Source organism: Dipodomys spectabilis, unplaced genomic scaffold (assembly GCF_019054845.1).
Source record: "Dipodomys spectabilis isolate Male_0828 unplaced genomic scaffold, ASM1905484v1 ptg000360l, whole genome shotgun sequence".
NCBI classification, from domain to species: domain Eukaryota; kingdom Metazoa; phylum Chordata; class Mammalia; order Rodentia; family Heteromyidae; genus Dipodomys; species Dipodomys spectabilis.
Window position 1 is genome coordinate 2,985,428 of NW_024871037.1, and position 26,720 is coordinate 3,012,147.

Consider the following 26,720-nt stretch of genomic DNA (forward strand, 5'->3'; position numbering starts at 1 on the left):
ACTGGTTTCAACCAGACAGCTCACCCCTACACGACCTAATCATTTCTGTGCGGGAGGCCCCAGAGGCCAGTTTCCTGGCAGAAGACTGGGCCTGCTGTCAGTTTCAATTCTTCAGCTGGTCAGCCTGCCTCTCAAGCCTCAGTTTCCTCTGGTGAAGTGAAAAGGGGGTGAATGGCCGTGTAAAACCTAAAATCGAGGCACTGCCAGGGAGGCTTCTACTGGAGTGGACCCTGGAGTTCCCCCTCCCCTATGCAGGGAGGGTGCCCCCTGGGAAAAGCATGGGGAGGGGGGGACTAGAAACAGGCCTCAGCCTGATCTCTGCTTGATCCCTGTTCTAGTTTGTCTCTGGACCCTCCTCCCATCCCCGCAAGCTAAGGTTCACGAGAGGATGGGTTTCACCATTTCTGGGTCTTCTCCCCCACCCTGACATGAACCAGCCCTTGAAGACCTGACCACGGATTGCTGACAGGCCCCAAACCATACAGACTGCCCCCCCCCCACCAACAATATATGATCAAAGGAAGAGAGCAACAGACCTAGTGGATAGAAAGGTCTATGGGAAACTGAGGCGGGGAAGCTCCTCTAGCGAGCGGAACTGTCTCTTCACAGATATTGCCACTGATGCCCATCTCTGGCTCTATGATCACACCCGTGTGTATGCGTCCATCTGTCTTTTTATTTCAGGGCTCGAACAGGGGGCCTGGGCACCGTCCTCAAGCTTTTGAGCTCAAGGCTGACACTCTACCACCTGAGCCACAAGTTCCATTTCCAGCGTCTTTTTCAATGTTGTCGGTCATGGGGCTTGAACTCTGGGCCTGGGCGCTGTCCCTCAGCTCTTCAGCTCAAGGTGAGCGCTCTACCACTTGAGCCACAGTGCCACTGCTACCTACTCTGCGTGTGTGTGTGTGTGTGGTTGTGTGTGTGTGCGTGGTGTTAATTGGAGATGGGAGTCTCATTGAGCTGGGTGCCAGGGCTCAGGCCTGTCTTCCTAGCTACTCAGGAGGCTGCAATCTGAGGATCGAAGTTCGAGGCCAGCCGCCATGCAGGAAAGCCTGGGAGACTCTTAGCTCCAATCAACTACTCAGAGAAAGCCGGACATGATGCTGTGGCTCAAGCAGTAGAGAGATATAGCCTTGACCCAAAGAGGCTCAAACCCCAGGACCAGACCAAAAAAAAAAGGGGGGGAATCTCAGGGACTTTTCTGTCCAGGCTGGCTTTGAACTGTGATCTTCAGCTCTCAGATCAGATCATTCATACTTGACATAAAACATATATTGAAGCACTAGAGAATTCTTTTTAAACTACATTCGATGTGGAGCACAAATACATGCTAGTTTGGCATGAGACTCTTCTGATGGGGGGTGAGGGGGAATCCCAAAATTCACAGAGAAGAACCAGATGCACACCCTGTCTCAGAACACACACACACACACACACACACACACACACACACACACACACGGCACAGAAGGCTTCAGGAGTCTGAGCGATGATTTGCCCTCACCCTCCCAGGGTGACCTTGAATGAAACCTTTCCCATGCTGAGGGTTTCCTAGTGCTGTCTGCAGAACGGGGAGCTCCTGGTACCCCAGTCCTGCTCTATGGCTGGGGCAGAGAACCTTGTCTCCCAGATCACCCTATGCATTCACCCATCCTCTGGAGAAGCTGAGGTCCCAGAGGCTCATCAGCTCCGGGGCGGGCTCCCTTCATTGGATGCCCCCCCCCTCTGCTTCTGGGTAAATTATGCGAATTCCCCCCAGTCAGGGGCCTGGCTGATGGACAGATCTGTCACAGCAGCCCGAGGGGTCGCTGAGTGTTCTGCACAAGGCTGCCATTCTTCAAGCCCAGGCTGGACGGGGGACCACAGGGGACAGACGGCCCAGAGCCCCGCCTGGCACCCCGACCCCTCCCCACCCCTCCCCACTCCCCTTCCACCTGGCCCAGTCCCACCCCAAGACTCTTGTCCCTCCCAGCCCACCGCTGCCGCACAGGGCTTCTGGAATATTCTCCTTGTCATAACAATCAGAGCAGCCAAGAGGTACCGCTCTTCAACCCTCCACACACATTTTTATCACCTTTCTGTTTAATAAGAAAGAGACAGCTCCAATTAGCCCGGAAGATTCTGCAGAAATGGGATTGTGGTAAAAGCTCTGGCAATATTATCAAATAGCTTCTGCGCAGGGAACAGCTGTTGCCCGCCCCGCCCCGCCTCACGAGCTGCACCCCCCCCTTCCAGGCACCCCAGAGCCCCCCAGAGTCCTGTTCCTACCCGCAGGGCAATGTGGGGGGGCATCTTAGAAGGCAAGAGCAAAGGGAGTGAAGTGTGGAAGAACAGAGTCCCCTCATCCCACACCCATGGAGAGGGGGCAGAGCTGACATCCTGTCCTGAGTTCGAATCCCAGCCTGGCTGGAGTCTTGTCTTTCCCAGGACTAAGGCCGCACCACCCGTCTAGCCCACTTCCAATAAAGGTTTTTTCAAGGGGGTTTTCTTTGGCCAGTCCTGGGGCTTAAACTTCCACAGCCTGTCCTGTTCCCAGCCCCACAGGAGGGAAATCTCTCTCCATCCAAGGGAAGGTGCGGAAGGAGCAAGTGATTTATTATTCTTGAACATTCTGCCTGTTTCCAGAGAAACTAATTATGCTGCTTTGTTATATTAGAGACGTTCAGAAAGATTACATTTTCCTCCTTTGGCTGATAAAAAAATTAAATCCATCCGTTTTCCTAAACACACAGCAGTGGGGACAGACTCTCCCTGCGTGATTATGCATCGGGCGGATTTCGGGGTGGGGGGGGGTTACGCAGAGCGTTTGACTGCAGCTCGACCTCCAACTCAGATCCTCCTTCCTCAGCCTCCCAGATGGTGGGGTTACTAGTGCGTGCCACCCCCTCCCTAATCTGGAGGCCACTTTCCAGCTTGATCGTGGAGGGAGGGTCAGAATGTAGGAGCTGGAACCGGGTACACACAGACAGACACCCCCACACACACCCCCACCCTGCCCCGAGAGCCCCCAGTGCCCCAGAACCACCACCTTGAACCACATATGATCACCGTGCTGGTCAATGGCACGGACCTGTGCCGCCACCTAGAGGCCACGGTGGGAACTGCTCCACGCGGCCCGGGTCTCCCCCTCCCCCCCCCCAACTTTCTCATGTCTCCCTTCTTTGCTCGCTTTCTTTTCTGTCAGTCATGGGGCTTGAACTCACAGCGTGGGCATTGTCCCTAACTCTGTCGCTCAAGGGTTAGCGCTCTAACACTCTGAGCCACTTCCGAGCGTTCGGTGTGTTCCTTGAAGAGGAAGAGCCTCATAGACTTTCCCGCCCAGGCTGGCTTTGAACCGCGATCCTCAGATCTCAGCCTCCTGAGTAGCTAGGATGACAGGCGTGAGCCACTGGCGCCCGACTGGCCTGCTTTTTGAAGGTGTATTTGTTCAGAGACCAGGTTATCATCCTAGAGCTCAGGCTCACTCAGTCTCCTGACCTCAGCATCCCGAAGGCTGGGACTAAAGGCAGCGGAGAGGGCCAGGGGCCGGGAGGGTTAAAGAAAAAAGGCATTTGGATAAGGACAACTTTCAAAAACCTTAAGACAGTCAAGTTTTAAGTCAAGTTTTAAGTCTTAACTGCTAAGCTAGAAGACAGGAAGTAACTGGTTATGCCTCGTGATGTAGGGCTACCAGACCAGAGCTCATGGTGATCATGAAGACCCATTAAACTTGTGACCTCCACAGTGTTATGATGTAGAGATGCACATATGTCATCCGCAGGCTCTGAGGTAGGAGAATCAAGAATCTGTGGTCAAGCCAGGAGCCGGTGGCTCATGCCTGTCACCCTAGCTACTCAGGAGGCTGAGATCTGAAAATCGAGGTTCAAAGCCAGCCCAGGAAGGAACATCTGTGAGACTCTTTTTTTTGGGGGGGGGGGGGTCCAGTCGTGGGGCCTGAACTCTGGGCCTGGGCACTGTCCCTCAGCTCTTCAGCTCAAGGCTAGTGTTCTACCACTTGAGCCCACAGTGCCACTTCCGGCTTTTTTCTTATGTGGTGCTGAGGAATCGAACCCAGGGCCTCATGCATATGAGGCAAGCACTCTACCACTGAGCCACCTTCCCAGCCCCCGTGAGACTCTTATCTCCAATAAACCACTAGAAAACCAGAAGTGGCACTGTGGCTCAAGTGGTAGAACATTTGCCTTGAGCTGAAGAGTGCAGGGACAGCGCCCAGGCCCAGAGTTCAAGCCCCATGAACGAGGAATACCAATAGAATATAAGCAGACTCATGGTTGAACAAGTAGTTCATGCATCGGTCTAGTCTAAAACTACATGCAATTATCCTAGGATGCTGATTGATTTTCATTAATAGTTGATGAAGCATTAAAAGAATACTATTAATTACATGGACGCAATAATTTTGGGACACTGATTTAACTCACAGTTTATTTTTTTAAAGGTTCTTTTGTTTAGTTTAGTTTTGTTTTTTTTTGGGGGGGTGTCCGGTCGTGGGGCCTGAACTCTGGGCCTGGGCGCTGTCCCTCAGCTCTTCAGCTCAAGACTAGCGCTCTACCACTTGAGCCACAGCGCCACTTCCGGCTTTTTTTTTCTGCTTATGTGGTGCTGAGGAATCGAACCCAGGGCCTCAAACATGCAAGGCAAGTGCTCTACCACTGAGCCACCTTCCCAGCCCTAACTCACAGTTTATTAAGGATTAAAATAATAATATTAATTACATGGAGGCATAATAAATACCCAGGAATTGGTAGGAACGTATTGTATGTAACTGAATCATGTATAGACATCTCTGGAACTCTATAAAAATATTTTTTCGTGTTGTAACAAGGCAAAAAAAAACAATGTAAAACCGCAGTCTGGAACAGCTTTTCATTTATTAATGAAATAATTAAATTATTTCATAGCCAGCCCCAGTGCCCATTGTGGGGTTCTATCGGCCTCTAGCGTTCAGTTTGGTGAAGTGACCGGGGCTATGCTGACTTTTCCTACCGGTGGCTGAGGCCTGAACAGGTGTCTTCCCCCCTAGGGTGACAACGCTTCAGGAGGCCCAACTCCCAGGGGCACAAGGCCGGGAAAGGACCGCTCCAGGCCAAGCTCGGCCTTTCAGGTCAGCGTTAAGGCCTTTGAGCTCAGGGACTGCGCCCCCAAGCTCTGAGTTCCAGCCCCTGGCTGACCCTTCCCCAGAGAACCCAGGAGAACAAAATGTGAACTTATGGTTTGGGAAGTCCTTCTGCAAGAACGGTGATACTGAAGAAAGCATGCCAAACAGTGCTGTGTGCTGAGCCTTCCACAGGGTGCTGTGTGCTGAGTCCTTAAAAAGAGTTCTACGTGCTGAGTTTTTCAAAGGGTGCCGTGTGCTGAGTCCTTCCATGGGGTGTTATGTTCTGAGTCCTCCAAAAAGCGTGTTCTGTGCTGTGTCTCTCAAAGCGGGCTGTGAGCTGAGTCTTTCACACAAGGCTCTAGGTCCTCAGTCCTTCAAAGAGTGCTGAGTCCTTCCAGAAGAGTGCTATGTGCTGACTTTTTTTTAAGTATGCTGGGTGCTGAGTCCTTTACAGAGGGCACTATGTACTCAGAGCTTGAAAGGGTGCTAGGTGCTGAGTCCTTCCACAGGTTTAGTGCTGAATCCTTCCAAAAGTGCTCTGTGCTGAATTGTTCAAACGTGCTGCGTGCTGAGTCCTTTACATAGGGTGCTATGTATGAACTTAGCTCTTCAAAAGGTGCTGTGTGCTGAGACCTACTACAGGGAGCTATGTGCTGAGTCCTTCTGAAAGGTGTTATGTGCTGAGATTTTCAAAGTGTGTTGTGTGCTGTCTTTACACAAGGTGCTATGTACTGTCCTTCAAAGGGTGCTGTGTGCCGAGTCCTTCCACGGGGTGCTATGTGCTGAGTCCCTGGAAAAAGAGTGTTACATGTTGAGTTGTTCAAAATGTGCCATGGGCTGAGTCCTTTACACTGGGTGCTATGTAATCCATCCTTCAAATGGTGCTGAGTTTTTCTTTTTGACACTTTATTTGTTCCTTTTACTGTCAGCCCCGGTGCCCATTGCCCTCTAGTGTTCAGCTTGGGGAATTGACCAGAGTCAAGCTGACTTTATTTCTTCTCAGCTGATGGCTGAGGCCAGAACAGGTGTTTTCCATCCTAGGCCTAGAGAGCTCCAGGAAGCCTGGCTCCCAGGGGCACAAGGAAGGCAGAGGTCAGCTCCAGGCCAAGCTCAGAGCCTTTCTTTCGGGGACGCCCTGACCTGGCCCTCCCGATCACTATAGGCCTTTCAAATAAATACGCCCAAAAACCGAAAGTGGAGCTGTGGCTCAATGTAGTAGAGCTCTAGCAGTGAGCCAAAGAGCCCAGGGACTGCACTCCCAAGCTCTGAGTTCAAGCCCCCCAGCTGACCCTCCCACATAGAACACAGGAGAGCAAAGTGTGAGCCTGTGCGATTTGTGAAGTGCTTCTGAAAGAATGGTGATACTGAAGACAGCACCTTAAACAGTGCTGTGTGCTAAGTCCTTCCATGGGGTGCTATGTGCTGAGTCCTTGAGAAGAATGGGACAAGCTGTTTTTCAAAGGGTGCTGTGTGTCCTTTACACAGGGTCCTATGTATTCAGTCCTTCAAAGGGTGCTGTGTGCTGAGTCCTCCCACTGGGTGCTATGTTCTGAGTCATCCAGAAAGTTCTATGCGCTGAGTTTTTTGAAGCATGCTGTGTGCTGAGTCCTTTACACAAGATGCTATGTACTCAGTCCTTCGAAGGGTGCTATGTGCTGAGTCCTTCAAAGGGTGATGTGTGCTGAATCCTTCAAAAATAGTGCTAAATGCTGACTTTTTGAAGGTGTGCAGAGTCTTTTACACAGGGTGCTATGTACTCAGAGCTTGAAAGGGTTCTGGGTGCTGAGTCCTTCCAAAAAGTGCTTTGTCCTGAGTCTTTCAAAGAGTGCTGTGTGCTGAGTCTATTGCACGGTGTGTTGTGTACTCGGTACTTCAAAAGTTCTGAGCCATCCGCAGGGTGCTATGTGCTGAGTCCTTCACAGAAGGTGCTATGAACTCAGCCATTAAAGGATGCTGTGTGCTGAGTCCTACCACGGGGAGCAATGTGCTGAGTCTTGTCATTTTCAAAGCATGCTGTGTGCCTTGTCTTTTACGCAGGGTGTTATTTGCTCAGCTTTTTGAAGGGTACTGTGTGCTGAGTCCTTCCACAGGGTGCTATGTGCTCAGGCTTGAAAAAGTGTGCCACATGCCGAGTTTTTGGAAGAGGGCTGTGCACCAAGTGTTTTGTTTTACACACTGGCAAAGAAAAAAAGCGGTGAAGTGCAGAAGGCTGGTGCTTTTATGGTTTTTTTCTTTGAACTATGGCCATCCTCGGTCTGAATGACACACTTGCAATGCATAGGGGACCTGGCAGTGCTGAAGGTCGGCGGGCTAAAAGGGAAGCCATAGGCCAACCCGGCAACATAGGCCCAGAGTTCGAATCCCAGTCATGCTACTTACAGATAGCAGGAAATCCTAAGAGACTCATTCCCATCCATAGGAATACCGATGGAACAATGTGATCAATGTCACGGTTGAATGAGTTGATCGTGAATGATACTCTTATCAAATTAGAGTGATTTCAGGAGGCTGATTCATTTTCATTAATATTTTGATGAAGCCTTAAAAGAATACTATGACTTACATAGTATTCCAGGACACTGATTGATTTAATTAATAGTTTATTAAGGATGAAAACAATAACATTAATTACATGGAGGCCTAATAAATACCCAAGAATTGGTAGGAACGTAGTCTATATAACTGAAGAATGTATAGACATCTCTGGCATGCTATAAAGATATATAGTTATTGGCGTACTACCATCTGCGTGTCAATCCGTACTTATTTTGTCAACCCCTGGGGCTCGATCTCAGGTCCTGGGAACTGCCTGTCAGCTCAATTTGCCCCAGGATAGCATGCTGACACTCACCCATTCATGAATTGGGCCTAGTAGACCATGAGTTCAGACACCAGCACCCCCAAAGAATGAATCGTGGAGTAAGAAGCTGATGGTGACACATGGTTTCCTTTTCTGTGAAAGTCCTGGGTGTTAGGTATGAAGTGTAATTCCTATGCAGACCTATATCCTACGTAATCAATGTAATAAATGTTCTGTGGGTCATAATAGCCAATAAAATAAACGGTCAATACATGAATAAAACAAAAAATAACTATACTGAACGCCATATGGAGTCAAGGTATGTATGTAAATATAAATTATGTATTTAAAAGTTACATAAATGTGAACCTTTCTTGTGCCAGGGCTCGAACTAAGGCCTAGGGAACAGGCCTGGATTTCTTGACTTCAAGGAGGTGAGCTTCCCCTTCCCACACAGTGCCACAGAGTAACCCAGACCCTGAGTTCAAATCCCACGCCTGGCAGAAAAAATAGCACCTCTATACTATGTGACTCCCGATTCTTAGGTATTTCATTCTGCCTCCATTTAATGAATGCGATTGTTTAAATGCTTAATAAAGTATTAATTAAAAGCGATCCGTGTCCTATCATATAATTGCGTATACTTTTATACTAGAATCATTCAAGAACTGCTCATTCAGTCATGACATTGATCCCATTCCGTTGGTATTCATACGGATAGGAACGAGTTTTTTAGGATCTGCTGCCATTTGGAGGTGGCAGGACCAGGATTTGAACTGTGGGCTCCAGCTCCCACCACTTCAACCCGAGGATAGGGAACTCACCGGTCTGTGCAAGAATATCAGCAAGACTGATGATAAACCTGGTACCAGTGGCTCTCACCAGTCAGCCTTGATGCTTACTAGACAGTGATAGGAGGATCATGGTTCAAAGCCACCCTAGGCAGGAAAGTCCTCGAGACTCTGTACCACTTCAGGGCCAACAAAAGAGAAGTAGAGCTGGGAAGGTGGCTCAGTGGTAGAGCGCTAGCCTTGAGCACAAGCAGCTCACGGACTGTGCCCAGATCCTGAGTTCAAGCTCCGGGACTGGCAACAAATGGACAGACACAACAATCTGTGCAGCCATGCGGCTAAAGCCGGTCACCCTCTGGTCCCCAACCGAACTGGACAGAGTTTCCTGGGAAAGGGGCTGGAGGAGCTGCTGTCATCTTGACTCTGCCCATGCTGCCTGCATCACAGCATTCCGGCCACACCCCCATTCTTTCATGGTTCTTTCTGACCAATGGGATACAAGAGTTGGGCCACGCCCACATTCCATGCTGCCCAGTAGCAGCAGGATTCCCTCTGTTGGTTGACACCACAATCAGCAGTTGAGGAAGGTAGAGGTGAGCTAGAGACTTCAGGGGAGAGTGGGAAATGGACGTGGTCATCAGTGAGTGGGAGAATTGAGGATTTCCCAGAGCCTGGGAATGTGGCCAACCCATCTTTCCCATCCCAGCGCTCAGATGTCTGAAACAAGACTCCACAAAAGAGCTGTGGGTAAGAAACTACTGCCAAAACACCTCAGAACAATCCTCCCAAGAGATCTGGAACATTCAAGAAAATAAAGAACACGAAAAAGGGAGGGATCCCCAAGACAAACACCACCGGGGAGCGTGATTCAGTGAGGGTCCAGTCAAAGGTGACCCTGATCCCAAGCCTCCCCTGTCTGTGGGCAGGGTCACAGCCAGCAGGGTCCAGAGCATCAAGGATCTGGATACCACCAAGGATCTGCAGAGCTGCTACCAACACGTGGTGCCCGCCCTGGACCGCAGCCAAAGAAGAAACCTGGAACTCTGTGCCACGATCCAACCACTGAGGCAGGAGAAGACAGACCTGCAGGATCCATGGGAGAAAGACTGGAGAAGGCTGAGGATCAGCAGGAGATCCCCGAGACCCCGCGATGCACGCGTGTGCGTGACCAAGAGCCGAAGGAACAGCTAGCTGGCCCTGCTGCGGGACGCTCTCCACAGGGTGGGCGGTGAGGAGGAGGAGCTGGCCAGCATCCTGAACTCAGAGCAGCAGGTGAAGAAACATCTGCGGGAACAGCTGGACCGCTCAGAGGAGAAGAGAGAGGAATGGAAAGAGAGAGCCAAGCTGCAGGGGCTCAGAGCCACCTGTGAACAGTACCTGGTGTCCCCTGAGCGGCTGAGCTCCAAGAAGGAGCAGCAGACCGGGCGGCGGGAGCAGCTGAAGCAGGTACAGGGCCAGACCGACTGTGGGGGGAACAGGTGGTACCCCCAAAGTGGCAGGAAACTCTCAAGTGCCTGGAAGTACAGAAGCAGTGACTGCAAGCCCAGCTGAGCTTCCTGGGTCTCCCCAAGGAGATGTCCCCAGACCTAGAGTGACACGGACTCCCAGGCCCCCCCCCCCCCCCCCCCCCCGCCGCCGCCAAGGAGTCCCTCGGGTCATGTAAAGAACGGATGACTCTCTATGTGACATACTGACTCTCCAAAGCCTCGGCAGCCACCACCTAGAGATGCAGGCAGCCGGGTGGCCTTCTCTCAGGTCTCCATCTGCTGGGTGACAGGAAGGGGACACTGTGGGCTGCTGGGAGGTGGCCCCAATTCACGGGATCACTAATGGCTCATTGGTGGCCAGGGAAGAAGCCCATGTTATGTGTATCACAAAGAATAAATTGTTTGCAAAGGAAAAAATAAAAGCCTCCAACAAAGATTTGTTCTTCCAGGCCTGGGGCTTGAACTCAGGGCCTGGCCACTGTCCCTGAGTTGTTTTTGCTCAAGGCCTAGTGCTCGACCACTTGAGCCCCAGTGCCACTTCTGGCTTTTTCTGTGTGTGTGGCGTACTGAGGAATGGAACCCAGGGCTTCCTGCACGCTAGGTGAGCGCTCTACCACGGAGCCACATTCTCAGCTAGGATGATTTCCCCCCTAAACTCACATGGCCCTTCCTCAGATAAATAGGAAGTAGGGGCTGTGGTGAAAATGAAGAACAAGTCTGGTTCACACAGAAATACTCTTCCCACACCCCTAGTTGAAGTTTCTCTTCTAGCATTCGGGGATGAGAAAGGGAGAGGGGAGTCCCGAGAAAGGAGGACCAAGAATGGAGGCCCCCTGAGCCCCACAGCCTCCCCCACACAAGTGGTCCTCCGGATTCCGATCTTACCTGACTCAACATGGAGTCTCCACTGTCTCCCCACCCCTGCAAGGCTCAGGGTCAAATAGAAATCAGCCTTGGCCTCAGCCCTCATCCAGAGTGGAAGCTTCTAGTCCCAGACTGGCTTCCGCCTCTGACTGCCCCGAGTTAGGCCAAACCTACCACTCACCACTACGTCGGTGGTGATGACCTCGGGGTCCACACGGATGGATTCCAGGAAGAAGGTCTAAGGCAAAGAGCAGAAGCAACAGGGTAAACGGTGGAAGGAGGCAGGGCGATTGCTCTGAGATCTTCCTCCTTGGAGCTCTCCCGTCCAACCAGGGCCATGCTGACCCGAAGCCTTGGCCTGGGGTGATTTAAGATGGAGGAGCGTGGGACTAAAGGAGGTACTGCTTTATCTTGGAGCACTTGAAAATTCCAATTATATTTGGCCCATGCCAACCCCAAACCCCACATGCGATGCCTTTTCTTGTTGCTGTCGGCCATGAGCACTATCCCTGAGCTCTTTTGCTCAGGGCTAGCTAGCTCTCTACCACCTGAGCCACGGGGCCACTACTGGTTGTCTGGCGGTTCATTGAGGATAAGAGTCTTGCATGATTTCCTGCCTGGGCTGGCTTGGAACCACGATCCTCCAGATCTCAGCTTCCTGAGTAGCTAGGATGACAGGCATGAGCCACCAGAGCACCAGGTGCTATATGCTGAGTCCTTGAGAAGAGAGGGACGGGCTGTTTTTCAAAGGGTGCTGTTGAAAGACCCCCAGTGTTTTGGGGTGCCCTTCAACCTGGAGAGACCCTCTCCCAAGGAACAGCGAGACCACTTGTGTGGATGCAATCAGCAAGAGGTTTATTCAGGCATGCCCAGGCTCCCAGGTACACACGACCTCAAGATCCACAAGGTTCGGGTCGGTGGCTGGGAACCTGCCTTCACACGGGTACCCGGGGCGACAAAGTCTATCGGGAGACTTGCGCGCCGGGGCACATGAAAGCACCCCTTTTTATGGGCGGCTGAAAGCAAGGTTACAGAAGCGAGATGCCTGGTTACAGGGTGTTGATTGGCTAGTTTGAGTCATGCTTAGGGTGGGGATTGGTCAGGTTGAGTCAGGCGAGCGGGTTAGGCAAGGTCAGTGGAGTTAGCTGACGTGTCTGTACTTGCCCTTTAACTGTTAACTCAGAGACTCTTTGTTCCTCATTTCTGGTCAACGGTTTAACCACAACATCCTGCCTGGCCCTTTTTGGTGGAGGCTTAGTTTTGCGGGAGGGGGGGGTTGGTCAGCAGGTTTACTGGGGGACCTAGTGGCAAAACATATACTAGGGTCTTTCATTTTCCATTCCCCCATTTTCTTTTGCCCGAATGAAATCCTTCATTCAACCGGGGTTTCTGTTGTTTTAAGTTGATGGTATTGTTGTGTTAGCACCAGGGCCTGCACGACTGATAGGCGGTCTTTTACAAATTGTATCAAGCGGTTTACAATGCAAGGGCCTAAGGTAAGAATTAGCATTAATAGTATTAGTGGTCCCATCAGGGAGGATAATAGGGTAGTGAACCACGGGGACTTGTTCCACAATCCTTCGTACCAGCTCTGTTGGGATGTTAATTCTTGCTGTCTTTTATCTAATCTTTCTTTGAGTTTATCTAGGGTCCTGATTACTACTCCTGTTTTGTTAGCATAAAAACAACATTCTTCCTTTAAGGCTGCACATAGGCCCCCTTCCTTAAGAAAGAGCAAATCCAACCCCCTTCGATTTTGAAGGACTACCTCGGCTAAGGAGCTTACGGAGTCAGTTAGTGCCCGGATGGATTTTTCTAAGGTTTTTAGGTCGTCATTCATAGCCTGTTGGAGGAGCATGTACTGATCTGGCTTCATCAGGGCTGTGGTTCCTGTGGCGATTCCGGCCGATATTCCTCCAAGACCTAAAAGAACAGCTAATGTAATGGTTACAGGTTCCCTTTTGTTTCTGTGTATAGGGTCCTCGAAATATCGTAGGACAAAATCATCAGGATGGTAGGTGATTCGGGGCCAAATTTGTACAAGTACACAATAATCCTGGCTTTGGTTAAAGACAGCTGCTGACACACATGGGGTGAGGCCGGTGTTACAAGCCCAATAGAGTCCACCCTGGGGAACCAAGTAATAGGACCCAGTGGGGACAGTCTGAGTTAGATTGCATAGGATTTTGTGGGATGAAGGAACGTTACCTAAACATACTCCACTTCCTGACACCTCTGGAAGGGTCAGCTGGTGACTGGGCAAGGAGTTACAAATGGTAGGGGGGCTGGTGTGGTTGGTGAAGTTGGCACCCACAGCAATGCCCTCGTAGTAAGGAGGGCTAGAGGTTAGGCAAAGCCAACAGTTTTCAGTGCGGTTCGGATCTGAATAGTTTAAAGCGGTATAGGCCCCTCTGACCAAGTTAATGAGCCGATTGTCTGTCCCTAGTAAGGCCGGGACGGCCGTAGAGGGGAGCAAGGAGAAAGGGGTAAAAGTGAGGGAGGGGGTAAACCTAGTGGGGTTTTTAGCGGCGGGGGCCCTGGGGTCTGACAAAATTGGATTGGGCCCGATGGGCAAAATAGGGGTCATTTCTTTACGTAGCCTAATTTGAAATGTTATCCCTAAGTCTGGGCCGGTTAAATACCATCTCAGTCCCCACTGTCTGCCTGCCATCCATAAAGCTGGAAGTAAGGCTTTACCTTTATCCGTAAAGGATATTTTTAGGGGCAAGCAGGTGGCATTGGTTTTACATAAAGTAGCCCAGGGGCGTCCTTTTTTTACATTAATTAAGTCCCAGGAGGAGCTGGGTGTCCAATATGCATCTCCCGTTGTTTCACAATCCCATGAGGCACAATAGTATTTATCCGACTGTCCACATGTATTGGCGGCAGCTCGGGACCTGCCATCCCGAGGGCAGACATAGAAATCATGTCTGGCTAGCTCCTCTCTTTTGTCAGGTGAACAGCAACCGTAATAATTATGAGGCTCGCCACGAGAAAGAAGATAACTATAGTCCAAAAGGCTAGAGCAGCTATTTACAGGAATATTAGTAAACATGGCATTAGGTATGTCCCATTGGCCCGAAGTTACTCCAGCCACCAATTGGCAAAAATCAGGAGTAAGGTCCGGCCACCAAGTACCCCAGGGATGGTCTCCAGAGCTAATCTGCCAAATTATATCTGCAGTACCAGATATGATCTGCCAAGTTTGTTGTATGGGCTGATGTGGGTTGGGGGAGGTGAGGCACAGTTGAGATAGCAGCAAAAGACAAAAGAGGGGAATCATGTTCGAGTAAATCTTATCTTTAGGGGGTTTTGAGTGCGCTGTATTTTCCAGGCTGGGGTCTCTGAGGTTTCCTCCGGGGCCCGGGCAGCCTTGACGTGGGACGCGTGGATCCAGGCGGCGATTCCGTCTACCTTTACAGCCGTAGGAGTAGTGAGGAGGACGATGTACGGGCCTTTCCACCGGGGTTCCAAATTTCTTGTCTGGTGGCGGCGGACCCACACGGAATCCCCTATCTGGAAGCGATGAGGCACGACGGGGTGGCTCTGGTGATCTTGATATATTGCCGCCAGAGGCTTCCAGACTTCCCGCTGGACGATCTGGAGTGCCTGTAAGTGAGCTTGCAAAGAGGGGCTATTAGCAAAGTTGGAGACATTTGGGTCAAGGAAGTTAACAGCAGGTGGGGGAGCTCCATACAGAATTTCAAAAGGGGTGAGGCCATGGGGGCCTGGGGTATTGCGGGCTCGATAAAGGGCTAGGGGTAGGAGGAACACCCAGTCCTTCATGCCAGTTGCAAGCGTCAATTTAGTTAAAGTCTCCTTAATTGTTCTATTCATTCTTTCTGCCTGTCCTGAACTCTGGGGTCTGTAGGCACAATGTAATTTCCAATCAATCCCCAGCAGTTTGGCCACCAACTGACTCACCTGGGAGACGAATGCGGGCCCATTGTGCCGAGTCTTTTACACAGGGTGCTGTCTGCTGAGTCCTTCAAAGGGTGTTGTGTGCCGAGTCCTTCAGTGGGGCCCTATATGCTTAGTCCTCCACAGGGTGCATCCTGTCCTCCGGTCCGAGCTCCTCCTGACTATTCAGGGTGGCTGGCGTCTGAGGCACGCGGTTCGGAGCCGGCCGGGGTGGGAAAGTCCGCGCGACCGAGTGGAGCCACGCAGCCCAGCAAGGGGACACTCAGCGCCTCGGAACGCGGGTGCCGAGCCGCCGGGCCCGCCCGAGCCCTCTTCCGGACCGCACCGACCGGAAGTGCGGCTCGGGAGGCGCGCATCCTCGGCGGCACGCATCCGGAAGTGGATCCTGCGGCGCCAGTTTCCCGGAGCCCGCGGTGGGGGGCGGGGGGGGGGGAGGAGGAGGAGGGGTGGGGGAGGGGGAGGGGGAGGGCGCAGCTGGGCCGTGGTGGGCGACCCCTTGAGCCACAGCGTCACTTCCGGTTTTGTGGTGCTTCATTGGAGATGTGAGTGTCACAGACTCTCCTGCCCGGGCTGGCTTTGACCCGCGATCCTCAGATCTCAGCCTCCCGAGGAGCTGCGATGCCAGGCGTGGGCCACCAGCGCCCGGCTGCTTTGTGTTTCTAAGCTGGCAATTTCTGCGAATGCCTGGGATTAGGGGTCCAATGAGAGGGACGATGTCAGCCGCCAAACGATGATGTTCAGAGTGGCCCAGGCAGAGTTCCCAAGCCAGATCGTCTCCTGCTGTGAACGTGGTGCCTTGACCGCCTTTCTCTGGCAGCTGCTGAGTCTCCTCCGGCTCTCTCCAGGGTGACCACCACGGTCGAGGACATCGTGGGGAGCAGAGATTGTGACCTCTCCCTCCCCAGCCTGCCAGCTGTGTCCAGAGACGATTCCCAGCACCTGCCCTGGAATCCCGGAGATTCAGACACCCTCCAGGATCCTCTCTCTGCAACATGAAACTTGGGGGCCGGATGTGGTGGACCCTCCTGACTGGCCCCAGGCGGAGGAGAGGAGGCCTCTTGAGCCGGGCCTTTGGCTCACAGCAACCTCATTCACACCCGACCGGGGAATCAAGTGCCACAGAGCTGGTCCGCCGCTGGACAGAGATCTTTGAGAAAAGAGGCATCCCAGAGGCCCAGGAATCCAGCGAGTACATTGTAGCTCATGTCCTTGGAGCCAAAACAGTTAAGAGCAGTGGTATCAGGAGGGCGGGTAGAGGAAGGAGGAACTGTGGAAGAGCTATACAAGGTTTTGTCCCACCTTACTGAGGATGCTTAGCTGAATGGGACGGGACTTTTCTGCAGTAGTGTCATAGACAGATGCTCATTTATTTCTCCAACAAACAGTTACGGTGTGTGCCAGGCTCCAGGGGGTCATAGACAATGAAAGGTTCCAGGGCCAGTTCCACAGCACATGAAGAAACCTTGGTTTGAGCTGGATGCTGCTGCTTCACGCCTGTCATCCTAGCTACTTAGGAGGCTGAGATCAGAGGATCGAGGCTTAAGGCCCAGACAGGAAAGCCTGTAAGACTCTTACCTCCAATCAGCTACCAAAAAGAAAAAGCCAGAAGTGAGGATCTGTGGCTTAAGCCTTAGACTGCTAGCCCTGAGTAAAAAGGCGCAGGGACAGCACCCAGTCTCTGGGTTCAAGGCCCAGGACTGGCAAAAAGAGAGAGAGAGGGGAGGGAAGGATGGAGGGAGAAAAGGTGGAAAAGAAGGAAGAAGGGAACATGCAAGCCTTGGTTTGGAGTCCCCGGATCAAGGGAGCCAACCATTCACAGTCTCTGTGGGGACAGTTTCAGAGCCTAAAGCCAGTATGTAGGACCAAGCCACTGACCCCTCCGCAACTCCATGACATCCACAAGCTTTGTAGTCTCCGACTGCAGAGGTAAGCAGCCTCGGGTACACCCTAGAGCTCTGTGTGGGTCACAGGGTCTCAGTCTCCCCTGGCTTCTTCTCTGGTCAGAGAAGAAGAAAGTGTCGTGTCTGAGGGCTAGGGAAGGTATGGGGTAAGGGAGTGTGTGTGTGGGGGGGGGGGCGAGGGATAAGCGGGAAGATGAAGAGGGAGGGCGAATCCAGGTCAGGTGTCTCAGGACATCAGAGCCACCACCTGACAGCCTAGATCACCCATGATAGAGCCTTCGACCACACCACACCGCTAGTAAAAGTCCTGCACCTTGGGTTCACTATTGACCACCTGGCTGTGGTCCACCGCAGGATGCCCGTGCAGTACATCCTTGGAGACTGGGACTTTCGAGGGCTCAATCTGAAGATGACACCCCCCGTGTTCATTCCTCGGCCAGAGACAGAAGTAAGCTCAGGACAGCCTGGGAATGAGGGCGGGAGTCAGGGGACCCGTGTTGCTCGGAGACTTCCTCTAGGGGGTGCTGGCGCTCCATGGCTGCCATTCTCAGAGGCAGAGGTGGGTCTCTCTGCTGGCTCAGCCTTTTCTCTACATGGCAGAGCTGGGATTCAGAGAAGACAGACTGAAGGTGGGGCAGGGCCGGGAAGAGGCTGGCAGAATGTTCCTGGGATGGATCAGACCTTTTCACCTTCCCGATAGAGAGGGACCTACAACCTCCCTTCTCCTCTCCCCCCCCCCCCAACCTTGATAAGGTCCAGGAACCCTCAGTAGGAGATTGAATTTGAACGTCCTGACTTCATGCATGGTGGGTCCCATCTAAGACCGCCATGATCTAGGACATAGAATACAGAGACTCAGAGCAGGATGGGGTATTCTGCGAGTCTCCAGTATTATGCCTGAGCTTTGAGCTCCCGTGTGCCCACCCGCTTCCCTTTCTTGGGTGGGTCTATGCTAGAAAAAGCTTGAAACCAGGGCCTGGGTCCTATCCCATGTCTGTTATGCTCCAAGCAAGCACTCTACCATTTGAGCCATTTGGTTGTTTCATTGAAGATAAGGGTCGCATGGACTTTCCTGCCAGGGGTGACTACAGTCCTCAGGTCTCAGCCTCCTGAGGAGCTGGGATGGCAAGCATGCAAATACATCTTTGGCTGGGTGCCAGTGGCTCACGCCTGTCAACCTACTACTACTCAGGAGACTACTACTACTACTAGCTACTCAGGAGGCTGAGATCTGAGGTTCACGGTTCAAAGCCAGCCTGGGCAGGAAAGTCCATGAGACTCTTAACTCCAATAAACCACCAGAAAACCGGAAGTGGCGCTGTGGGCTCAAGCGGTAGAGCGCTCTCCTTGAACTGAAGAGCTCAGGGATGGTGCCCAGGCCCAGAGTTCAAGCCTCACGACCCATAAAGAAAGAGAAAGTAAAACATTGTTGGCTGGGAGAGACGGTGAAGGGGTGGGGGGTGCTGTGGTTGGGAGACCAGGTGCTGGCCTCAGTGCACAGACATTTCTAAGAACTTCCCAGGTTTGCCCCAGTGTGAAGCCACAGCACGGTGGGCGGTACCTTACCAAGAACTCAAGAGGACGTGGCCTGTGGGCGAATGGGTGCTGGGGTGGGATCGTAGTGTCTGTATTTTCTCCATCCATTGAAGGATGCTTTTGGATGCTGGGTGTCAGAATCTGAAGTAAAGCATTGCAAGTGGTTTGTAGCCTGATGAGTCGGGTTTCCCCTGGGTCTAAGAAGGTCCCCGAAGCCGGGCGCTGGTGGCTCACGCCTGTCACCCTAGCTACTCAGGAGGCTGAGATCTGAGGATCACGGTTCAAAGCCAGCCCGGGCAGGAAAGTCATTGAGACTTTATCTCCAGTGAACACACCAGGAAATAGGAAGTGGTACCGTGGCTCAAGTGGTAGAACGCTCACCTTCAGCTGAAGAGCTGAGGGACAGTGCCTGGGCCCAGAGTTCAAGCCCCATGACCAATAACAAAAGGAAAAGGTGGCTGAGTGTTCAGCAGAGCAGTGTGTACAGTAGGTAATGCCATGCTGGGTCATCAGCCATTCGGGATGTGTGAGAGGCTCCGAGTGGTATCTGCAGTTGGTGTGAGAATGGTACTACCACCCTCTCGGGGTTGACATGTGATCTGAATGGAGGGTGTTCGGGGTGCTCAGGGACAGCTGCTCAAGGACTTGTGCTGTCCTTGTGTTTGTGTACATGTGTTTAGAGTAGAGGATCTGGGCCTTCCGACTCAGGGCCTGGGTGCTGTCTCTGAGCTTCTGTGCTCAACGCTAGTGTGTTGCAGGGGCTGGTTTTGAACCGTGATCCACAGATCTCAGCCTCCTAATAGCTAGGATAACAGTGCTGGCCGTGTGCGTGTGTGTGTGTGTGTGTGTGTGTGTGTGTGTGTGTGTGTGTGTAGAAATGGGTTGTAACAAGGAGGGCTGGACTCTTTGGTAACTTCTGAGAGCGTGGCCAGCACATAGACAGGATGCCAGCCCTGCTAGTATGGAGCGCACCATGGGAGGTCAGACTCCAGGTCTTCTCATCGTGACATCTGATGGGTGAGGCCAAACCTATTTTAAGTCTTGACCTGTGATCTTCAGATCTCAGCCTCCCGAGCAGCTAGGATTATAGGCATGAGCCTCTGGCACCCGGGCCTCTGGTCCTTTTAGGTACCTTAGGGTTTGAACTCAAGGCCTGATGCTCGCCAGTCAGGTATTCTACCATGCGAGCCGATCCTTTCCGTCTTGGGCATTTCTGAGATAGAAAGCCGATCTATGAATTTGTTACAGGTATGTGCCACCATGCCCGGTCCTCTGTAGTTGGGATGGCAGCCATGTGGTGACGTGCTCAGTCATTGATGTAGACGGATTCTCACGGTCTCTTAGTCCACGGCAGCCGATTCTTGACCACAGGCGAGGCTCTGGGTTGGGCCTCGACCATTGAACCTCAGTCTCCTCTCGGGACAGTTGTGAGGAAACAAGGGATTAATATAGAGATCTCTGGCACAGAGGGGGGCGGCCATACAGTTCTCTCTCGGCAATCCTCTGAGCAGATTACGGGAAGATACAGCTGGGGTGTATTATTTACTTAGTCATGCAACACACATGGGCTTATGAAACAAACATGGCCCTCTTTCATCCTTACCCTGTCCCCAAGAGGAAGGGGACCCTTCACTGTGTTCAGTTTTGCAGCTGGGGAAATGGGGGCACAGGGAAGCTGGGTGACCTACTCATGACCCCCAGCTGACAGGAAGCTCAGCCTGACATCTTTGCTAACACCACCTAGGACAATGGGTACCGTTAAGTCCACTTCTCTTTTTTTGGGAGCCGTGGGGCTTGAACTCTGGGCCTGGGCACTGTCCCTGTGCTCTTCAGCTCAAGCGTAGCGCTCTACCACTCGAGCCACAGCGCCACTTCCGGTTTTCTGGTGGTGTATTAGAGAAAAGAGTCTCACAGGCTTTCCTGCCCAGACTGGCTTTGAACCACGATCCTCAGATCTCAGCCTCCTGAATAGCTAGGGTGACAGATGGGGGCCACCAGCGGTGCCCAGTTAAGTCCAGTTCTGAGTCTCTTCCACCCTGCTCCCCGCTCACAGGAACTGGTTGAATGGGTGCTGGAGGAGGTGGCCCAGCGTCCCCATGTGGCTGGAACCCAAGGCGGCCCCCTCATTCTGGAGGTGGGCTGTGGGTCAGGAGCCGTCTCGCTCAGCCTGTTGAACCAGCTCCCCGAGGTAAGCCCCTCTGTGCACCGCCAAGGCCGAGACAGTTATCCATCGTCCATCCCGTGAGTCCCTCCCCACGGCCCTCCGCTAGACACTCAAGTCACCCTGTCCCCTCCCCCCCCCCCCCCCCCCCCCGCGCGATCCCGAGCCTCTGATCCTCACCCCCACCATCTGGCCAGACCCTGGCTATGAGGGAAAAAAAAAGACACTTCGTGTCTTCTTCCCTGGAGTGTGTCGTTTTGGGGTGGGGGTGGGGGTGCACAGAGGAATGTCCCCAGGCCTGACACCTCCCCGGGGGACATTTGTTCTTGTGACAGAGCCAAGTCATCGCCGTGGATAAGGAGGAAGCCGCCATCAGACTGACCCGGGACAATGCTCGAAGGTAGCTAGGCTGTATCAGACCCACCCATGTCTGCTTCCCACTCCCAACAAGGGGGGTATAGTGCGGCACTGACCCTACTGGCTTTGGATGGTGGGGTCCAGTGCTGGCAGCTCTCGCCCATCATCCTGGCCCCAAGTCCAAGCCCTAGGACTCCCCCGCCAAAATACTAAAATCAATGAACAATGGGCACTGGATACCTTACTGCCAGAAAGGATGGGTTCACTCTCCTCTCTGGTGCTTGTAGCAAAAGGTAAGGGGCTTCCCTTGCTGTTCCCCTAAACCTCTCCCTCCGTCCTTTCTCTCTGCAGGCTTCGGTTGCAGGATAGAATTCGGGTCATCCCCCTTGATGTGACGTCAGGTACCCTCCCTCACCCACCTTCCTTGGGGTGGGGGGGAGCCTGCATGCACTCGCCACCGGGATGATGAGGCGCCCCAGAGATGGGGGTAGGGATCCCCGACAGCCACGCACGCGCACATGCGCGCGCGCGCATACACACACACACACCTAGGCCATCTCAGACTAGCCTTTCCCAAGGTCTCCTTGGCTTACCTAACCTAAGAAAGGATCTTGATCCCCTTATTTGATTATTTTCACTTGGGCTTGCTTGTTGACACGAGATATACAGCTCCTCAGAGGAAAGGCTTGGGTGCCCTACACCCACGGCTCAGGCTCACGCCTGTCATCCCAACTACTCTGGAGACTGAGATCTGAGGATCATGGTTGGAAGCCAGCCGTAAGCTGGAAAGCCCATGAGACTCTTCTCTCCAAGGAACCACCAAAAAGCCAGAAGTGGAGCTGTGGCTCAAGTGGTAGAGCACCTGCCTGGAACAGGAAAGCTCAGAGAGACAGCTCCCAGATCCTGAGTTCAAGCCCACACAAAGCAACAGCCCCCGTCTTGTCGCCCACAGACCACCCGGGCCTTGTGTGCGTCTCTCATGGAGAGTGATTACAGGCACAGGGTGGAATCAGGAATCAGGAATCAGAGCCTGCAGGAGTCGGGTGGCGGGAGCCGGGCCTTCCCCTCTGTGCGCTCTCAGTGCTCACTGGCTGGAAGGTGAGAGCTACAAGGCTAGCGGCCTGCAGAGGAGAGGGGCTCCTGCCTTGCCTGGGCAATCGGAGCAGACTTCTTAGAGGCAGCACTGGAAAAGGGCTCTCGCTTCAGAGAGGATCTGACAGGAAGCAGAGCAGGGACGTCTTAGATAAAACACACCATACCAGAGCGTGTGTTTCCAGCCAGGGCTGCCAGTAAGAAACTCTGGGTACAGAGCTTCAAGACCATCCAGACACAGGCCTGAGGTGTCATATCAGAACAAGGCTTATCCAGGGCTGGAAACCTGGCTTAGCGGTAGAGTGCTTGCCTAACATGCCCGAAGTCCCGGGTTCGAGTCCTCATTACGCAGACACAGAAAAAGCCAGAAAAAGTGGCACTGTGGCTCGGGTGGAAGAGCGCTCGCCTGGAGTGAAAGCAGCTCAAAGACGGCAACCAGGCCCCAAGTTCGAGCCCTACAACCGTCAAAAAACCCAGCTACCCAAGGGACCTTGGCTACAGGTGGCGGGCTATGCCCTGTAGCTCTTAGTAGATCCATCCATGCTTTGTGTCTCCTTTGACAGAGGGGAGCTGGACACCCCTTCTGCCCTGGGCACCCCTGGATCTGGTCGTCAGCAACCCTCCCTACGTCTTCCACCAGGACATGGAGCAACTGGCCCCAGAAATCCTCAGGTACCGGGTAGGGGTGGATACAGGGCAGGGCGGGGGAGACCTAGCGGGTCTGATCAGCCCCGGAGGACCACGCCATCTAGAAGAGGCGGGTGGGAGCTTAGGAGTAGATGTGGAGGGGCCCTACTCACATTCCCAGCCTCCCTTTTCTTTCCCCGAGAGAGGTAGAGGAGTGTCTGTCTCCTGGGCCCTAAGGAGGACTAGGTGGAAATTCTAAAGAATGAGGCACTGGAAGCCGGGTACCGGTGGCTCACGCCTGTCATCCCGGCTACTCGGGAGGCTGAGATCTGGAAGGTCATAGTTCCCTGCCCGGGCAGGAAAGTCCGTGAGACTCTCATCTCCAATTTCCAACTGGAGGTGGCGCTAGCCTTGAGGGCAGAAAGATACCACGATCAGTACCCAGGCCCCGAGTTCAAGCCCCATAACCGATCAAAAAGAAAAAGTGGATGCAGTGAAGCCCTCATAGAAAGTGCTCAGTAGTCATATTACAGAAGACCGAGGTCAGGAGAGGGAAAGCGCTTCGTCTAAAGTTCCAGAAGCACTTCGCTGGAAAGCCGGGACTAAAACCCTCCTCCTCCTAGCTTTCCCATCCTTCTTTTCCACCGGGGAGAACCAGACATAGGCAGGCAGCTCCCCAATGGGTAAGGAGTGCTCGTGTGTTTCAGGGTGTTCGCATCCTCTTTTCTAGCCTCTCGGGAGCTGGCAGGACCAGCTCCAGACCACCCGGGGCCCACGTGCAGGAAATAGCCTGGGACTGGAGACCCCAACCCACACCCAGGGGACCTGGCCCTGCCCATGGTGGATGGCTCAATAGGAGATGTCACCATTTAGGGGATCACTTCCCTGGGTCCCCATTCTTGCCTCTCAGCCCAGAATTTTTTTTTTTTTTTTTTTTTTTGGGTCCGGTCGTGGGGCCTGAACTCTGGGCCTGGGCGCTGTCCTTCAACTCTTCAGCTCAAGGCTAGCGCTCTACCACTCGAGTCACAGAGCCACTTCCAGGTTTTTTCTTTTTGCTTATGTGGTGCTGAGGAATTGAACCCAGGGCCTCAGGCATGCAAGGCAAGCGCTCTACCACTGAGCCACCTTCCTAGCCCATCAGCCCAGAATCTTAAGCTCCAGGAGGCCCTGCCTTTCTGGCCACGTTCCTCCTAGGGACTCTGATTGCCCGCCATCATCGCATTCAGGTACGAAGACCCCGTGGCCCTGGACGGCGGGGAGGAAGGCATGGACGTCATCTGCAGCATCCTGACCCTGGCCCCCCGGATCCTGAAGGATTGTGGGTACGGATGGGACGGGTTGTTTAGATCTGTCCCTGGCAGTCTTCTCCCCTCCCAGAGCGTCTGGGGCGCATCCTGGCCATCTCTCTGCACCCGGCCCAGGCAAGCCAGGAGTTCAAGGCCACCCCTACCCACTTGAGCTGACCCACGTTTCCTCCACATAGAAGCATCTTCTTGGAAGTAGACCCAAGACATCCCGAGCTGGTTGGCAACTGGCTCCAGAGCTGGCCCAACCCGTACCTCCATCTCGTCGCCGTGCGCCAGGACTTGTGTGGGAGGTAATGTCTGCCCGGCCCTTGGTTCCCACGGCTGCCCAGGGCCTTACGCTCTCCAGCCGTTCCACCCCCTGCGCCTTCCCCCGGAGCCCGGATGCTACCACCCCCACCCACCCCCACTCACACACACACACACACACACACACACACTCACACTCACACTCACTCACACTCCCGTTTCTTCAGGCCCCGGTTCCTGCACGTGCAGAAGTCCAGGCCGTATGTGTGATCGATAGTCCCATGGAGACTTCTAGGAATTCCACATGCAGTGCCCAATGGGGCTCTCCATGACTCCAGGTGCCTGTGGAGATGTCGCCTCCCGTCACTCCCCCACGTGGACTCCCCGTTTCTAGGAGACGCCTCCATGTGTGTTTACAACTCATTTGCTGACTGGGCCTAGACCCTGAACTTTGGTTCTGGGATACGTTCGGTTCCTCATTCCCTGGAAAGGACGGGGCCAAGGGTCATTCACCCACAATCCTGGGGTTGCGCGTGACACTCACTCAACTGCAGGCTTGAGCCGGCGAGTCTACCCGCGGATCTGTGACGTGGTTTTGATCTGGCTCAGTCCAAAACACATTGTGATGAAATGGGGTTTTTTGTTTGTTTGTTTTTTTGTCAGTCGTGGGGCTTGAACTCTGGGCCTGGGCGCTGTCCCTCAGCTCTTCAGCTCAAGGCGAGAGCTCTACCACTTGAGCCACGGTGCCACTTCCAGTTTTCTGGTAGTTTCTTGGAGATAAGAGTTTCACGGACTTTCCTGCCCAGGCTGGCTTTGAACCACAATCCTCAGTTCTCAGCCTCCTGAGTAGCTAGGATGACAGGCGTGAGCCACTGGCGCCCAGCTACGAAATGTGTTTTAAGTTTGGGTTGTGCTTAAGACCTCGTGTGATCTCCTTTCCTCCCCTTAGTTATTGTTATTATTTTATTTATGTAGGTCGTGGGGCTTGCACTCTGGGCCGGGCCGCTGCCCCACAGCTCTTTGACTCAAGGCTGGCGCTCTCTCTACCTCTTGAGCCACAGTGCCACTTCCCGCTTTTTCTGTTTGTGTAGTACCGGGGAGTCGAACCCAGGGCTTCATGCGTGCCAAGCGAGCACTCTACCACTAGGTCACATAGCACTCTCGTTTGAGCCACAGCTCCACCTCTCTACCACTTGAGCCAAAGCTTCCCTTCAGGCTTTTGGGTGGTGCCTTGGAGATAAGCCCAGGTTGGCTTTGAACTGAAATCCTCAGATTGAGATCACAGGCCAGAGCCTACTCCTGCCCCCGCCGCCATGCCCGGCAAAACGTCGGTTTGAGTGGGGATGTAGGGAAACACGGCCTCTCCTTTATTTTTACTTACAAGTATGAACTCATAAGAAAAGAGGGAAAGAGTCGGGCGCTGGTGGCTCACGCCTGTAATCCTAGCTACTCAGGTGGTGAGATCTGAGGATCGTGGTTCAAAGCCAGCCCGGGCAGGAAAGACCGTGAGACTCCTAACTCCAATAAACCAGAAAACCAGAAGTGGCGCTGTGGCTCAAGTGGTAGAGCGCTGGCCTTGAGCTGAAGAGCTGAGGGACAGCGCCCAGGCCCAGAGTTCAAGCCCCAGGACCGACAAAAAAAAAGAAAAGAAAAACTGAAGCTGAGTTGTGGCCAAAAGCAGTAGAGTGCCAGCCTCTAGCAAAAGAGCTTGGGGACAGCGCCCAGGTCCCGAGTTCAAGCCCCATGACCGACAGAGGAGAGCACGGGTGGGACGGAGCCTGTGGATCACCGTCACACCCGCGTGACCGCTTCCTCTCTGAAGCCTGCGGCCCCATGGCCAGCAGCTCCTCCTCAAACTGAAGACACGGGCTCAGGGGCTACCCCAGCCCCCTCGATGGTGATACCCCAAGGTGGGCTGACGGGGAAATCTGGGCCGCTGAGAACCCAGAGTTTCTCTGGTTCTGGGTACCTTTGTTTCTGGGAAGTTCGGCTATGCCTTGGAAAGAGAAAAATGAGAAGCAAAACCCTTTAGGGCGTCACACACACACACACACACACACACACACACACACACACTTTCTGTCTTGCGCTGAGTCACAGCTAAGCGCCTGGCACCTCGGCCTCCCTTGGGGCCACCTGTGTGTAGCAGAATTCCAGGTTGGGTGAGGACACAGCATCTGTGACACGTCATGGGTTTTCCCGCCACGGCTGGCTTCAAACCATGATCCTCAGATCTCAGCCTCCCCAGTAGCCAGGATAACAGGCGTGAGCCCGGAAGGAGCAGTTCTGATAGCGCTGACCCTGAGATCCCAGGACAGATGCTCCCAGCCACTCAGTCCGGTCCAGGCCCCAGGTTGCTCCCTTGCCCACGGCCCACCTGCAGCCTCCCCTAGGCTCCGATGAGGGTGGGGGGAATCTGGGTGACCTGAGGCAGGGGCTGGGCTTCTGTCGTGGGGGAGGGGCCGTCCTCCCCTCCCTCAGCTTCCCTCACAGCTGACATTGGTGCACGCAGGGCACCCCACCGACTGTGCC

General features: G+C 53.4%; 1 protein-coding gene across 1 annotated transcript; it reads left to right on the forward strand.

The window, feature by feature from the left end:
• Positions 1–14,564: 14,564 nt before the first annotated feature.
• Positions 14,565–24,823, forward strand: Hemk1 (HemK methyltransferase family member 1). Its single transcript, XM_042666102.1, has 11 exons — positions 14,565–14,651; positions 15,807–16,184; positions 16,796–16,887; positions 17,217–17,310; positions 20,452–20,586; positions 20,895–20,959; positions 21,268–21,317; positions 22,572–22,680; positions 23,862–23,957; positions 24,119–24,232; positions 24,416–24,823. The coding sequence occupies exons 2-11, from the start codon at positions 15,954–15,956 to the stop codon at positions 24,456–24,458; spliced, it is 1,029 nt and encodes a 342-aa protein (XP_042522036.1). The 5' UTR covers positions 14,565–14,651; positions 15,807–15,953; the 3' UTR covers positions 24,459–24,823.
• The last annotated feature ends 1,897 nt before the right edge of the window (positions 24,824–26,720 follow it).